General features: G+C 37.7%; 4 protein-coding genes and 1 pseudogene across 5 annotated transcripts; 3 read left to right on the top strand and 2 right to left on the bottom strand.

The window, feature by feature from the left end:
* Positions 1 to 1,169: 1,169 nt before the first annotated feature.
* On the top strand, positions 1,170 to 15,533 carry LOC125473868 (cysteine-rich receptor-like protein kinase 34). Of its 2 annotated transcripts, none has more exons than XM_048577240.1 (2): positions 1,170 to 1,615; positions 13,001 to 15,533. In XM_048577240.1, the coding sequence occupies exon 2, from the start codon at positions 13,247 to 13,249 to the stop codon at positions 15,419 to 15,421; it is 2,175 nt and encodes a 724-aa protein (XP_048433197.1). In that variant the 5' UTR covers positions 1,170 to 1,615; positions 13,001 to 13,246; the 3' UTR covers positions 15,422 to 15,533. The 2 variants fall into 2 exon arrangements, with proteins under 2 accessions (XP_048433197.1, XP_048433196.1); XM_048577239.1 differs by lacking the exon at positions 1,170 to 1,615 and adding an exon at positions 12,277 to 12,734.
* Positions 1,899 to 4,171, bottom strand: LOC125473922 (rust resistance kinase Lr10-like). Its single transcript, XM_048577344.1, has 2 exons — positions 3,256 to 4,171; positions 1,899 to 3,140 (listed from the first exon to the last, which is right to left on the bottom strand). Exons 1-2 carry the CDS (start codon positions 4,169 to 4,171, stop codon positions 2,014 to 2,016), a joined length of 2,043 nt encoding a protein of 680 aa, XP_048433301.1. The 3' UTR covers positions 1,899 to 2,013.
* Positions 4,658 to 5,669, top strand: LOC103935708. Its single transcript, XM_009345518.3, has 3 exons — positions 4,658 to 5,366; positions 5,480 to 5,503; positions 5,605 to 5,669. Exons 1-3 carry the CDS (start codon positions 4,658 to 4,660, stop codon positions 5,667 to 5,669), a joined length of 798 nt encoding a protein of 265 aa, XP_009343793.2.
* LOC125473870 (rust resistance kinase Lr10-like) lies at positions 5,052 to 7,285 on the top strand. The gene is made up of 3 exons (XM_048577242.1): positions 5,052 to 5,631; positions 5,798 to 5,908; positions 5,966 to 7,285. The coding sequence occupies exons 2-3, from the start codon at positions 5,809 to 5,811 to the stop codon at positions 7,171 to 7,173; spliced, it is 1,308 nt and encodes a 435-aa protein (XP_048433199.1). The 5' UTR covers positions 5,052 to 5,631; positions 5,798 to 5,808; the 3' UTR covers positions 7,174 to 7,285.
* On the bottom strand, positions 7,361 to 12,474 carry LOC103935709 (annotated as a pseudogene).
* Positions 15,534 to 15,618: the final 85 nt, after the last annotated feature.

Raw genomic sequence — 15,618 nt, 5'->3', positions numbered from 1 at the left:
GTTATCGTGTTAATTCAAAATCCGTTATTTCCTATTATTTATGTCTCGTGTTAACGAATCATGTAAAAAATTATCAGTTTACTTTTCAACTTTAAATTATTAATTCGTTGAATGTTGGTCTCTTTGTCTTTTGGGATAAAATGCACCTGTCAACTATCATTGTCATCGAATAGTCTGTCAAAGTCTTCCAAGGAAACTTGTTAGTAATTTCATCCGGAACACTACAAAGACAAAGACCACAATTTCTGACAAAGTATTCCATACTCCATGACGTGAATAATCGGTGAATTAACGCGTTATATGAAAAAATATACATTTCCCATTTGGTCTTGGCAGAAATTGTGGTGCGATTTCTGGAATGAGAATTCTCTTCGAATTCTTTTTGTGAAGATTTTGAAATTTTTTTAATTATGTCTATTTATCGTACATGATACAGTCAGTTTTTGTCAAGTACTGTTTGTGTTTAATTTGAAATAAAAAGAATTAAAATGATTTATGACTACACGATGTATGATGAACGAACACGATTAAAATTTTCTGAAAGCCGAACAAAGAATATCCGGAGATAATCCTCATTCCGATTTCTGGATGAATTTGTCAAAGTCCCGTGTTGTCTCCTACTATGAAATTCAAACATGTCACATGGGCTCAACGCGCTTAGTTTAAATGATTGTGGACCTTTCATCTATTTCCAATTAGTTTTGAAGTCAATACTTGCATTCTATTTATAAGAGCGGACTATTCAAGTGTTTGCAACATGTGCTTTCATGTCATTTGATATGTATTGTTTACGTGTGCTGCCACACATGAGATAAGGGATGTGTGTTGGGAGCATAATTTTCAAATTGAGAACGCGTTTATGTAACCGTAATTAAAATAGAGGAATTGGATTGAGGATGAATTGAATTGAGAAGGAGTCAGAATCAGATTCATGTTGAAGTTATTTACTTAAATGTTCTGAAATCGGAGTAAAATTGAAACGAAATTCATATAAATTGTATACTAATTCACCTGAATCGGAATAGAAGTTAATATGATTACTAAAATGCCCTTATTCTCTTTGTTTTATTTGTTTCCCATATTTTTTTTTAATAATATTTTCATTAGTTATTTTTATTAATTTGATTAAAGTGAAGAGTTAAAATGGGAGAGAGAGGGAGTTGTTTATATGCCGGAAATGGTGAGGCGGTGAGTCAAGCAAACAAACTCTCGTAATCACCACACCTCGCTTTCATCTTCCCCAGCAGAAGATAAAAACTCCTCCCTCCCCTTTACCCCTCGCTTTCATCTTTCCCAATCAACCTACCCCATAATCACCACCCATCCTACCTGCCAAGTAATTCAATTTCAAGATTTTCTAGATTTTGAGTGATTTCTTCACTGGATCTGTGGGTTTATTATCCGTGGTTTGGGTGATTTGAGGGTTGGGTTTTGTAAGGCAGTGGCAGGGGAGTAAGGCATGGCTACACGGGGAGATGGAAGGTGTGGCGCAGGCGATGAAGGTGAAGCGCAGGAGCGATGGAAAGGAGTACTGAAGGTGAAGGGCATTTTGGGAAGAATAATTTGATTCCGGATGGAGCCTTCTCCCCGGAATCCAAATACTACCTTCGTCCAGGTAATCCAATTCAATCCAAATACTACCTTCGTCCAGGTAATCCAATTCCGGTGATATCAGGAATTGAATTCCTGATTTTACGTGGGCCCACAGAACTGTACATTCCGTTTAAGTTGGTAAACGAAAGAATAATCAGGAATGGGGAATGACTCCCATTCCGCCACACGCCCTGAGATTTTAAAGCTTTGCGAACAGTTTAAAAGATATGGCATTTCCATCCATTGTCAATTGGTTTTACGATGGATTCTCACATTCTAATAGACCGTTCTAACCGAAAACATGGTAAAATGATAATTTACTAGCCACCAGGCAGTAAAATTTTATTAGAAAGCTCTTTTAATTGTTGCTTTCGTGCTACTTTTACAAATATGCAGGACACAATTATTTAGTGTGACTAGTTAACTTGACAGTGTTGTTCTCGGTTGATCTGTCTGTGCACTTGTGGAAGCAAATGGATTTGGTGGCATGCTCAAGTTTTCAGAGCCTCCTTCTAGCATTCTAACAACTGCTTTCATGGGAGGGCGATTCACCGGGTACCACTGGATGCACCAAAGTGCCACAATCACTAGTTTCTTAGCAATCTGAGTGTCCTCATCGGTATCTAGCTTCAAATCCAACTCTTCTCCTTGAACGAGACGATTGTAGACCAACTCTGGAAAGTAGACCTCATTGTTGCCAGAAGCAAGAGCAGTTTCCTTCCTAGCTCCAACAATCTCAAGCACCAGCATCCCGAAACTGTACACATCTGACTTGTGTGACACGTTCCCAAAGTTCCCGTTAAACACTTCTGGTGCAATGTAGCCCACGGTGCCTCTAGCAGCTGTCATAGATACGATACTGTCTTCTTTGGAACACAGTTTAGCCAGACCAAAATCCGAGATCTTAGGACTGAAATCATGGTCTAACAGTATGTTACGAGGCTTGATATCGAAGTGGAGGATCATGCGGTCGCACCCTTGGTGAAGATACTCGATTCCCTTCGCTATACCATTGACGATGTTATGAAGTTTCTGCCAATCAAACAAAGTGTTATTGGATTGATCTTTAGATGTGATGAAGTTCTCTAGGGACCTGTTTGGCATGAGCTCGTAAATAAGCGCACGTTTGCCTACTTCGGCAGAAAAACCTAGTAGACGAACCACATTGACATGATGAATTCTGCCAATGGTTCCCACTTCATTAACAAAATCTTCTCCATTTCCTTTCGAGTCAGCGAGGACTTTTACGGCGACTGGAACTCCATTAATTGGAAGCTCTCCACTGTAAACGCTTCCGAAACCTCCTTCACCTAACTTTTTCTTGAATCCATTTGTCATCTTTTTAATATCGGCGTAGGAGTATCTCGTTGGTACGTGAGATTTGTGATCCTTCAGGAACCTTTCAACTTTGAGTTGATTCTCTTTCTCCTGTACGCTCTTTGATCGTTTTACATGGAAAAAAAATACTACTGCTGCCACCGCTGATATAAGAGCAAATGAAGCTACGCTCGCTCCCAAGATAATCGACGTCCTACTTGATGCATGGCCTGAAATTACAAGGAGAAAAGTTAAACAAAATGAGTTGAATTGAGGAAACAAAGTAAATTTTTTCAGGATATATGTTGCAATTTCTGAAGCGAAATGTAAAGGTCGGGGAAGTACCTTTTTGATGTTGTGGAGGACGATGGCACTCCAACTGATTGGTGCTGCTATTGGGATGGCAATATCGTCCACAGTATTGGCATGATGGGAAATTATCCCATGATTTCCATCGCAGCCACAGAAAACTGCCCACGCCACAATTGTGTCGGTTGTTATTACCATCCACTCTTCGTAACGGAAGATATTGGAGTTTTCTCCAAATGCTACAAGTTGGCACAGGCAAATCAGCGACAGAAGCTTCGGGTGGAAAAGCCAGAACTTGGTGCCCTGGGACACTGAGACAGCTGATAGGAAAGTAGTTCGCATTGAAGGTTCTGGTCAAGTTTTGATCTGTGGAACAGTTTAATAATGTAAAGTTTGCTATCAGAGTAGTAGTTAATGAAGCAGCGCAGTCGAAATACAGGGAATCATAGGGCCGGTAATAATAGGAGTAATCATAGGACCGGTAATCATAGGGCCGGGAGATATCAAAGAGCTGAGATGAGTTGCTGGAGATGGTAAAGTTAAGAAGGCGTCTGGGGAGGCAACCATTTGCATCGTAGACGCGAAACTGTTTCCGTTTGTAATCTATTGTTCGTATGGGAAACAGTCCCGATGACGATGAGAGCTGAATCATTGTCTTGTTTTGCAAGCAAGAAACCTCAAACTGTGGATGGCCACAGTGTGGGGGATCGTCTTTTAGGCGAAAGGGAAACTTGATAACGGGACCATCATCCCTACACCGTGAAATTGGGCAGTCTGTGCCATGATCATCAGCTGCTGCTTTGCTTGGTACGACATTAATGGCCGTGGCGAAGAAAATTACCAGCAAGAAAAACAGAGGTTGGAGGAGTTGGCTATCGATATTCATCTCTACTCTTTCAGCAGAGCCAAAGGCAGTTGTTCTCAAAGTTTTTGCCTTGTTGTAAGTTTGCATATTGTTTGGTGTCCACCCATTGCCTTATCACTTGACTAGTCTTGGTCATCTCATCAATCACTGTCTGTCTCTGTGATTAAGCATTCTCCAAAAGTGCTTTCAGATCATCAAAAGCGCTTCTGACTATGTTTAACACAAAAAGTTAAAAGTGCTTCTTGGTTAAAAAAAGTATATGAAGTACTTTATGGAAGAAGCACTTGCTATGTGGTTCTTTTGGGAAACACTTTTTTCCAAGATAAACTTACAATTTTATTATAAATTTCAATGTGCTTCTAATGGAAATCTTTTACTAGAAGTGCTTCTGAGCATAAATGCTTTTTAAAGAAGAATTTCCAAGCAGGGGAACTTTCTTGGTAAGTTTAAGCAACTATGTTTCTTGCTTAACCAAAAGTCCAAGTGAAATATGCAGAATCCGTCCTAAATAACAGGACAATCTTTCATTCTTTTTCTTCCTCCTCAATTCCGTTCATCTTATCGCTTACTACAATGCTGAGAAGAATCCGGCTACTAGCATGTGTTATAGCTATCAGCTTTGTAGTGTGTCATGATGCTAAGGAGTGTCGGAGGCATGCTTCATGTGGAGATCTTCTAGACATTCGATACCCTTTTAGCCTGAGAAACGGTTCTGAAGTTAATTGCCCCCGTTATCCAGCTGAGCTATCGTGCGAGCATAATCGCACCACCTTCAATCTCTTTAATTCTACATATTATGTCAAAGCGCCAATCAACTATAAGGATCGTACAATCCATGTTGTGGATCCTGGCTTGCTAAACGATACTTGCCCTTTTAGGCCACTCAACTGGTTAACGTTTTATAATTTCAGCGAATATGGATATCGATATGGATATGGATATGAATTTGGATATTCGCTAGTTGGTGATCACGATTATATATCTTTCTTTGATTGCTTGTCACCCGTTGAGTCTCCGGATTACGTAAAAATCAACTGCAGTACTACCAACTCATCATCTGCTACAACCTCATATTCTTATATTATGGTGAAAGATAGAGTGGACAATCTTCAACCCTCTTGTAATCTGACCGGAATTGTTCAATATTCTTATGATATCACACAAGCTGGAAGTGGCCTTTCATTTTCTTTCATCCGTGATCATTTGAGAAGCGGTATAGAGCTTTATTGGGATGGATATCTCCTCGACAGTTACTGCTACGACCGATACCAATCCCTCCACTGTGAGTATGGTTTCATCACTTTGGCGAACAGTCACTAATTCAAGTTAATTTTATATGAATTAAAATGAAGATTTTTTCTTCAATCTCTAACTGACACTAATGAACTTTTGCAGGTTTCGGTGAAGACATGAAGCGCAGTAAGTTTTGACTAGCACCACATTTTCTAATAGCTAATGTTGTTATGTTGCTCTTAAAATTGCTGAGTTTAATCTTTTCCCTTCGTTCTGTTTTCACACAGATCTCCTAGAAGCCGCCAAGATCATCGGTAAGTCTTTTTCAAGAATGTTTATGTTCTTTAACTAGCTGAAATTAAATTCCAAAGAATATAGATATATAAAAGTAACACTTGCTTGTATTGCGTGGTGGATTTTGAAAATTGAAGTTCCAATGACAGGATGAACTTCTAATACCCTCCTGTGTTCTTATGGCAGGGGCGTTTCTGATGGCGCGAATGATACTCGGCGTTGTTATTTTGTTGGGTTTCTGTTGCTACAAACTGTACTGGAAAAAGTTCCCAAAGCATGCAGCAGTAGAAGAATTCTTGCTTGCTTGCAAGAATCGAATAACAAGGTATTCGTTTTCGGATATCATGAAAATGATGATTGAATTAAAAATTAAAGTCAGTCAAAAAGGCTTTTGGAAAAAGCTCCTGAATGATGCAGTTCAAAAGTTCTTGGATGCATGCAAGAATGTTAGAAGAAGAAAGTACTTTTATTCAGAATTCAAGATGATTGTAGTTTCTTTAAAACAACTGAGTCAAGGAGTCTATTCGAAAAAATTCCGAAAGGACGAGGCAGTTGAAGAATTCTTGGATGCATACAAGAATCTTATGCCCAGAAGGTATTCATATTCAGATATTAAGAAGATTACAATGGCTTTCAAAGATAAACTCGGACAGGGGGGCTTTGGTTCCGTCTTCAAAGGAGAGCTGTCGGATGGTCATCTTGTTGCAGTCAAGATGTTGAGTGGATCCAAAGGTGAAGGGCAAGATTTCATCAATGAAGTTGCCACAATTGGAAGAATCCATCATGTCAATGTGGTGCAACTAATTGGATTCTGTTCTGAGAGATCGAAAAGAGCTCTTGTTTATGATTTCATGCCTAATGGATCCCTCGAAAAATATATATTTTTGGAGAAAGAAAAAGGCGTTGTTCTTGGTTGGGATAGAATGCACGAGATAGCTCTCGGGGTGGCTGGTGCAATCAAATATCTACACGAGGGATGTGATATACAAATTCTGCACTTCGACATCAAACCCCACAACATTCTTCTTGATGAGAACCTCAATGCTAAAATCTCCGACTTTGGTCTTGCAAGATTTTACCCTAGAGATCATAACACTCTTTCTCTTACTGCTCCAAGAGGCACGATGGGATATATAGCTCCAGAAATGTTCTACAGAAACCTCGGAGGTGTTTCGTACAAAGCTGATGTTTATAGCTTCGGAATGTTGCTAATGGAAATGACCGGTCGGAGGAAGAACTTGAATGCACATGCACAAAATTCAAGCCAAATTTACTTCCCTTCCTGGATTTATGATCAACTAGAAAAGGGATTGAGTGTTGAAAGTGTTGATGCCTGTGAGAATGATAAGAAAGTAGCCAAGAAGATGATCATGGTTGCATTGTGGTGCATACAACTGAAGCCGGCGGATCGCCCTTCCATGAGCAAAGTCGTAGAGATGCTTGAAGGTGAAGTCGAAGCCTTGCAGATACCTCCGAAGCCTTTCTTCTGTCCCCAAGAGATGCCGATGCAAGATCCGGTTGATGACACGGACAGTGAAGAGGATACAATCTCCATGGTATAAGGGAAATGCAATGCCTTATCAATCTTTGTAATTTTCGAAACTCCGCGTTGGTGTGGTGGATTCTTAGCCTTTTATATGAAACATTTTAAATTAATCTCAAGTTTTTTCGTGAGCTCTTAACTCAAATGAATGAATGATGATATTGGAATAGGATGAATATATGCAGCATATACAAGTACAACTCAACTCAACAAGAAACCGCAGTCTCTTGCACAACTTTTCAAAGTAGTTAAACGTAAGCGAACCCGTAAACAGGAGACTGCCAGTTTGTAAAACCCTTCACATAGAGGTGCATGGGGGAGTCGACGGAGTTACAAAATCTTATATCAGACTACCATAACTTCCGACTTCAACCTATTTCCCTGTGCACACCATCTATAAGAAACTCTAAGGTTACATGCTTTCGAAAAAGGAACAAAAGGAGAAGAAAGAAGACAACACATTAATTCTCTGTTCATCTTTTCATCCTCCGACCTCAGCGACCTTTCTATGCTTGATTTGCCCTGTCCCGGGGCACTGCATCTCTGACCAGCTTCTAGCCACCATCATTTCACCTACGATGAACAAAGAGAGAATCACATCCGAGTTCACATCATGTGGATTTGATAGTGTTACGTGTGAAACGCCGATGCACATATGAAATGAGGATGAGACGCTATTTGTAAATGTGTCATTTATACGCGTCAAAAGATTATAGCACTAGCAAAAGATTCAGTGAACACTAACAAAAAATCCAGTGAACACTAGCAGAAAATACATATACCTGCTGCTGCTGCTTCACTCTGCAGAAATAGCGCCCAGTTCATTCTTTGCGGTTGACAGATAATAAGCCTTGGCGTCTCCAAGCGACAGCTTACTGAAAGAATCAAGGAAACTGTTTCCGTAACTAATCACTGCAATATGAATATCAAGCACAATTGACGTAGTATTAAACATATCACTGAAGTTCACCCAAAAAAAAAAAAAAATTATCTGCAACGGAAAGGCGTCATCTCTGCCACCAACTATCTTATCTGCATGACAATGTTTTTAACCTAGTACTAACGGGGGCATTCCACACATAAAGGATACAACATGAGCTCTCACAATGTCACCCTGGCGAAAAGACGAAAGCATATCTACTTTGTCAATTTCGGTGGCTCTTACATCTTGAAGCCTGTTGATAGAAACAGCTTATAAACCAAATGACGTTTTGAAAACGAAACAGAACAGCAACTAACTTCACTAGACAAACTACAACCGAATATGCACGAGATAAATGCAACGCCTATGTGGTCATTATTCAAAAGGAATACTGCATATACCGCTCAGACTTCGTGCCAAGACACATAATATCAGCTGAAGCCATCCTTTCCATCACCTTGGTAACCTGCTATGATGAAAGAAACGTCGGCAAGATTTACATACACGAATCAGTCCAACAATCTGCTTCATGATTGGAGAAAGTGTGCTATATTATGCAATGATCTTGTTGATGATCCCTTACTCTAGCAATGACAACTGATCCAGGCTCTGGAATGGAACCATGGGCCTTGTGATCGGTTACTTCCACAGTGGGTCTCTACATAACCACAACAATCAATCGATATCATCAACGGAAATTCGAAGACCACCATATCATACAAGTTCATAAAATCAATACTACGTTAAACAAACAACAGAAAAAGGAAACGGGAATTGAAGAGTTCTTAACTTTATTTTCTCCTTAATTTAGTAAAGCACTTCAAAGATTCATAATTTAGTGAGTGTTCCGGATTGCTTCATGAAGGGCCAAAAGTGTTTTCTACCAACCAAAGCGCTTATAAGTTGGGGCTTTTTTCAGAAGTGCTTCCTAAAAAGCACTTGGATTTTAGTAAAAATATGAACGTGCATATTAAGAACTGCACAAAAATTGAAAAGATTGTTCTTTTTGGAGTACCGTAAATGGTCAAGGCATCGAAAGCATGCAGAACTGGGAAAAGGAAAACAAGATATAAAAAGACATCATGCGTATGATATGATCAAATATTCTAGTCACATTCACACTGGAGTGATGAAAAAGAAGCAAAGAGGACAAACACATGATGCTTTCCCTCAGAAACCCTATCAAAATATTCTCTCGTCCAACTCAACTCTTCCATTTGACTCATTAAACTCCCTGGCCAAAAGTCTGATGACAAAAACACATGTAACATTTGGAATCGTGTGCATTTTGGGTGAGAGCAACTGAAAGCAAACAAATTCTGCTTTTGCTTGCATTGTATTGTTAATTTGTTGTTGTATTATTTGTATGTCTACATTGTCAAAAAAGTTCCGAGATTTCTGAAAATTTTAAATATGGTTTCACGTGCTCAAAGTTACAAAAAGGAGGGCTTTTCTGCAATATTGTATTGCATGTTAAAAATCCAATTTAAAAATAGAAAAAAAATTCAGTGTACCAGTAATACAGCTAGGTGCACCAAGTATCATAATACAAGCAATTGAAATTTCTCTTTAAGGATCAAATTATTTGTATTACGACACTTACTGTACAAAGACCGTGTTCCTAACACACTGAAAGATCTCTTAAAAGTAAGCTTTTTCGGTCAACAACCTAAAAAATAAGCTGATCAGTCAATGGCCTGCTTTGGTACTGAGGTGATTCTGAAAAAAGCTAGGAGCTGTTTTTGTGTTTGATAAACATTCAGCTTCAGCTTTTTTTCACAGTTTTTGGTGAAAAAAAGCCAAAAACAAGAAGCTGCAAAACTCAGCTTTGAAAAATCGGCTCTTTGTCACATCTGTTTTACATAAAAGTTTACCAAAAAGTTTTACATAAAAATCGGCTCTTTGTCACATCTGTTTTACATAAATGTTTATTACTCGGAAATTTGGAACGAGTTGAAACGGGTTTTGAATCACTTATTTTATGCTCAATTTTTTATAGATACGTAGTCCTTCTTAGTATAATGCTGCTCTCTTTGGCATGTGGAGAAGTTTAAATGTGTGGTAGTTTGTAATTATGGGAGTATTGTTACAGTGGAATCTCATGCATAGGTAAGTTTTTTTTTCTTTTTTTTGAGTTGAACGATCGTGTTAGTAAGTTAGATGTTAAATTAGCCAATACGAAATTCAAACTCACGCCGTTATACAAAGGTACAACATATTTCCATCACAATTGAAAATGGCCACTTGCATGCATAGATAAATTCGTTTTCAAGTTTTGGGGCCAATCCGAATTTAAGTTTAAGTTTGTGCCCCAAAAACCTCTATTTAGGATGCATACTTAAATGGCCTATGTCTGCCCCCAAAAACTTAAGCCCGGCCCAAAAAGTTGTTGTGAAACAAACAAACACGACAAAATGCGAGCTGGTTGAAAATAAGAGTGAGCTATTGATAGTGGATTGCCTCCTGGTTGGACAGGTTTTCTTCCTTTTAACTTGCGTATTCCAGATTCAAAAGCTACCATCTTCATCTTCATCTTCATGGCAAATATTAATATCGCTTGTAATCACGAAACAATATAGCTTTGAATAATAATACTAATATCGCTAGTAATAAGAAGAAAAAAAAGTAGTGAACTACAATAAAAAGTAGAAAAGAAGACCTGAAAGTTGAAATCGATGTATTTGGTATTAAATGCTAGTTTGGTATTGTTGTACTTTATAAAAATAAAAAATAAAAAATAAAAAAAAACTGTTTCTATTGTGCTGTGAGAATAAAAAGCAGTAAAATAAAATTGTTGAGTGTTTGGTAAACTTTTTTTTTGTAAAAGTGTTTTTAACAAAAAAAAAAAATATATATATATATATATATATCTTAATGTTTGGTAAATTTTTATATAAAATTGCTGTAAATATGTTAAATAACTATGGTATTTAATGTGGTATAATAATTACCAATAAGAATAATACAGGGACAAAGATTGTAATTTTGTAAAATATGCGGAACTATACTTGTCATTTGAAAATGTCTTTGTTCACTATGCTTTGAAAAAAACAACATTTTTTTAGAAATATGGTAAACTCTACTTCTGATTTTCTATATTTTTCTACTATCATTGATAACATTTAAAAAAAAAAATACATCTTTTTATTTTATTAAATACGTTCTAGATTTTTTTTTAATAAGCCAAAACTCCAAACCAGCCGGTGTCTCTTTGTCTTTTGGTCTAAATGCACCTATCAACTATTATCGTCATTGAATAGTCTGTTCAAAGTCTTCCAAGGAAACTTGTAAGTAATTTCATCCAAACTCCGTACTCCATACTCCATTGGTGTGAATAATTGGTCAATTAATGCGTTATGTGAAAATAATACATTTCCCATTTGGTCTTTGCAGAAATTGTTGTGCGGTTTCTGTATGGACTTGTCAAAATCCTAGCATCATTATGCGTGTTGTCTCTTATTATGAAATTCAAACGTGTCGCATGGGTTCAACGCGTTTAGTTTTAACTAGCCTTCATGCAGAATGTATTTTTAAAATTACAACGTGCTACTCGCGAGTTATATATTTTAGATATATTTAGATACGTAAATTGATAAAAGAAAAGTCAAATATTTGAAGTAAATGAATAATTTTAGATCATGCTAGAAATCCCTCATAAACCAATTAAAGCAATTAAATTCACATAATAAAATTGTTCTCTATAAAATTTACATTAAGAATAAAGAAAATAATATTTAATAAACAATTGATTGAATCATATTATTGCTAGCTTATTGTGAGGCTAAACTCATCCATTCCCCCTTAGTGTAGATAATATCATTTATTAAAAAAAAAAATTGACAATTAATTTAATCATATTATTATCCGTGTGCGAAATACTTTTTTTATAACCGGCATTACACGCCTCTTAAGATGTTTTAAACGTGTTTAAAATAGAGAAAATAATATTTAACAAATAACTGATTGAATCACGTTATTGCTAGCCCATTGTGAGGCTAAGCCCACCCCCCTCCCCCTTAGTGTAGATAATATATTTTGTTAAAAAAAAAAAAACCAATCATTTGATAACAAGTTTTTATCATATGACTTAATTAGTTATCGTATGACTTAATTAGTTATCGTGTTGATCAAAAATCCTTTATTTCCATATTATTTATATGTTATGTGTAACGAATTATGTAATAAAAATTCAGGTCTACCCTTCAACTTTAAATTATTAATTCGTTGAATGTTGGTGTCTCTTTGTCTTTTGGGTTAAAATGCACCTGTCAACCATCATTGTCATCGAATAGTCTGTCAAAGTCTTCCAAGGAAACTTCCAAGTAATTTCATCTGGACCAAGATTGTCTCTCCTCCCACTTTACATCACCTGCAAATCCCTCTTACTTCTTCAGTCATTGATTTATGCTAAGTTAATTTAATGCTCTAGATTTTGAAATCTCATCAACAGCACTGAGGCATCTTTCAACCCAATTTTCCTGACTTTTTCTGCTACCTCCCCCTCCTATCTGCCTTCCTGACTCTTCCAATTTTCCTAAACTTCACCTCCCGCCGATTCGATTTCTAGGTCACAATCACAACAAAGTTGATCATCTAAACTTTTGCAACTCTGTCCTTATGCCATTTTACACCACTGCATCTTCCTTGGGTCTTCCCAGGTCTGTGTTCTATGTTTTTTTTTTTTTTTTTTTGTTGCTTGTTTTTGCTATAGGATTTGTATTTTTTTTTTTTTTAATAACGTGTTAGGGTCCTCTTTTTCTGATTGAACGTGTCCCATTATTTGTTTTTATAGAGTAATTGAGAACAATTTTAAAGTATACAAAAGTTTTAGTACTATTTAATCAAAGCCCCCCATCCTCCTCCATAAAGAAACAAAATTTGAGATGATGATTTTTTCTCTCCTGTATCTTTTTCTCTATTGCAGATAGGATGGAAAATGATTGATTCTGATGATTATAGGCTATGAGTTTGAATGTAAGCGATGACCACTATAGATGAAGGGAGGAAGCCAAGTTCTTGTTATTGCAAAAGCAGCTATGCCATACATAGAAATTGCAGAGGCCAATTTATTGTTATTTTGGACTTCTTGAGTCTGCATTACCAGAGGCTTAATTGAAAATTTTGCTTCTATTGTAAGTACAAGAGATTGTAGGCAAAGTTGTTTTAGAAAATGATGATTGAGACAAAAATTAAAGTCAGTCAAAAAGGCTTTTGGAAAAAGCTCCTGAATGATGCAGTTCGAAAGTTCCGAAAGGACGACGCAGTTGAAGAATTCTTGGATGCATATAAGATTCTTATGCCCAGAAGGTATTCATATTCAGATATTAAGAAGATTACAATGGATTTCAAAGATAAACTCGGACAGGGGGCCTTTGGTTCCGTCTTCAAAGGAGAGCTGTCGGATGGTCTTCGTGTTGCAGTCAAGATGTTGGGGAAATCCAAAGGTGATGAGCCAGATTTCATCAATGAAGTTGCCAACACTGGAAGAATCCATCATGTCAATGTGGTGCAACTAATTGGGTTCTGTTCTGAGAGATCGAAAAGAGCTCTTGTTTACGACTTCATGCCTAATGGATCCCTCGAAAAATATATATTTTCGAAGAAGGAAACAGGTGTTGTTCTTGGTTGGGATAGAATGCACGAGATAGCTCTCGATGTGGCTGGTGCAATCAAATATCTACACGAGGGATGTGATATACAAATTCTACACTTCGACATCAAACCTCACAACATTCTTCTTGATGAGAACCTCAATGCTAAAATCTCCGACTTTGATCTTGCAAGATTTTCCCCTAGAGATCGTAACAGTCTTTCTCATTGTACCGCAAGAGGCACGATGGGATATATAGCTCCAGAAATGTTCTACAGAAACCTCGGAGGTGTTTCGTACAAAGCTGATGTTTATAGCTTCGGAATGTTGCTAATGGAAATGACCGGTCGGAGGAAGAACTTGAATGCATGTGTAGAAAATTCAAGCCAAATATACTTCCCTCTCTGGATTTATGATCAACTAGAAAAGGGATTGAGTGTTGAAATTGTTGATGCCTGTGAGAATGATAATAAAGTAGCCAAGAAGATGATCATGGTTGCATTGTGGTGCATACAACTGAAGCCGGCGGATCGCCCTTCCATGAGCAAAGTCATAGAGATGCTTGAAGGTGAAGTCGAAGCCTTGCAGATGCCTCCGAAGCCTTTACTCTGTCCCCAAGAGATGCTGATGGAAGATCCGGTTGATGACACGGACAGTGAAGAGGATGCGATCTCCATGGAAGTAGTTCCTCTAAAACAACTGAGTCAAGGAGTCTATTCGAAAAAATTCCGAAAGGACGAGGCGGTTGAAGAATTCTTGGATGCATACAAGGATCTTATGCCCAGAAGGTATTCATATTCAGATATTAAGAAGATTACAATGGATTTCAAAGATAAACTCGGACAGGGGGGCTTTGGTTCCGTCTTCAAAGGAGAGCTGTCGGATGGTCATCGTGTTGCAGTCAAGATGTTGAGTGGATCCAAAGATGAAGGGCAAGATTTCATCAATGAAGTTGCCATAATTGGAAGAATCCATCATGTCAATGTGGTGCAACTAATTGGATTCTCTTCTGAGAAATCGAAAAGAGCTCTTGTTTACGACTTCATGCCTAAAGGATCTCTCGAAAAATATATATTTTCAGAGAAGGAAACAGGCGTTGTTCTTGGTTGGGATAGAATGCATGAGATAGCTCGTGGGGTGGCTCGTGCGATCGAATATCTACACGAGGGATGTGATATGCAAATTCTACACTTTGACATCAAACCTCACAACATTCTTCTTGATGAGAACTTCACTGCTAAAATTTCCGACTTTGGTCTTGCGAGATTTTCCCCTAGAGATCATAACACTCTTTCTCTTACTGCTCCAAGAGGCACGATGGGATATATAGCTCCAGAAATGTTCTACAGAAACCTCGGAGGTGTTTCGTACAAAGCTGATGTTTTTAGCTTCGGAATGTTGCTAATGGAAATGACCGGTCGGAGGAAGAACTTGAATGCACATGCACAAAATTCAAGCCAAATTTACTTCTCTTCCTGGATTTATGATCAACTAGAAAAGGGATTGAGTGTTGAAATTGTTGATGCCTGTGAGAATGATAAGAAAGTAGCCAAGAAGATGATCATGGTTGCATTGTGGTGCATACAACTGAAGCCGGCGGATCGCCCTTCCATGAGCAAAGTCGTAGAGATGCTTGAAGGTGAAGTCGAAGCCTTGCAGATGCCTCCGAAGCCTTTCTTCTGTCCCCAAGAGATGCCGATGCAAGATCCGGTTGATGACACGGACAGTGAAGAGGATACAATCTCCATGGTATAAGGGAAATGCAATGCCGAATCAATCTTTGTAATTTTCGAAACCCCGCGTTGGTGTGGTGGATTCTTAGCCTTTTATATGAAACATTTTAATTTAATCTCAAGTTTTTTCGTGAGCTCTTAACTCAAATGAATGAATGATGATATTGGAATAGGATGAATATATGCAGCATATACAAGTACAACTCAACTCAACAAGAA

Source organism: the organism of the source record quoted next, unplaced genomic scaffold, assembly GCF_019419815.1.
Source record: "Pyrus x bretschneideri cultivar Hongxiangsu unplaced genomic scaffold, Pyrus_bretschneideri_v1 Contig11, whole genome shotgun sequence".
NCBI lineage: Eukaryota > Viridiplantae > Streptophyta > Magnoliopsida > Rosales > Rosaceae > Pyrus > Pyrus x bretschneideri.
This window is presented reverse-complemented; position numbering and strand designations above follow the sequence as displayed.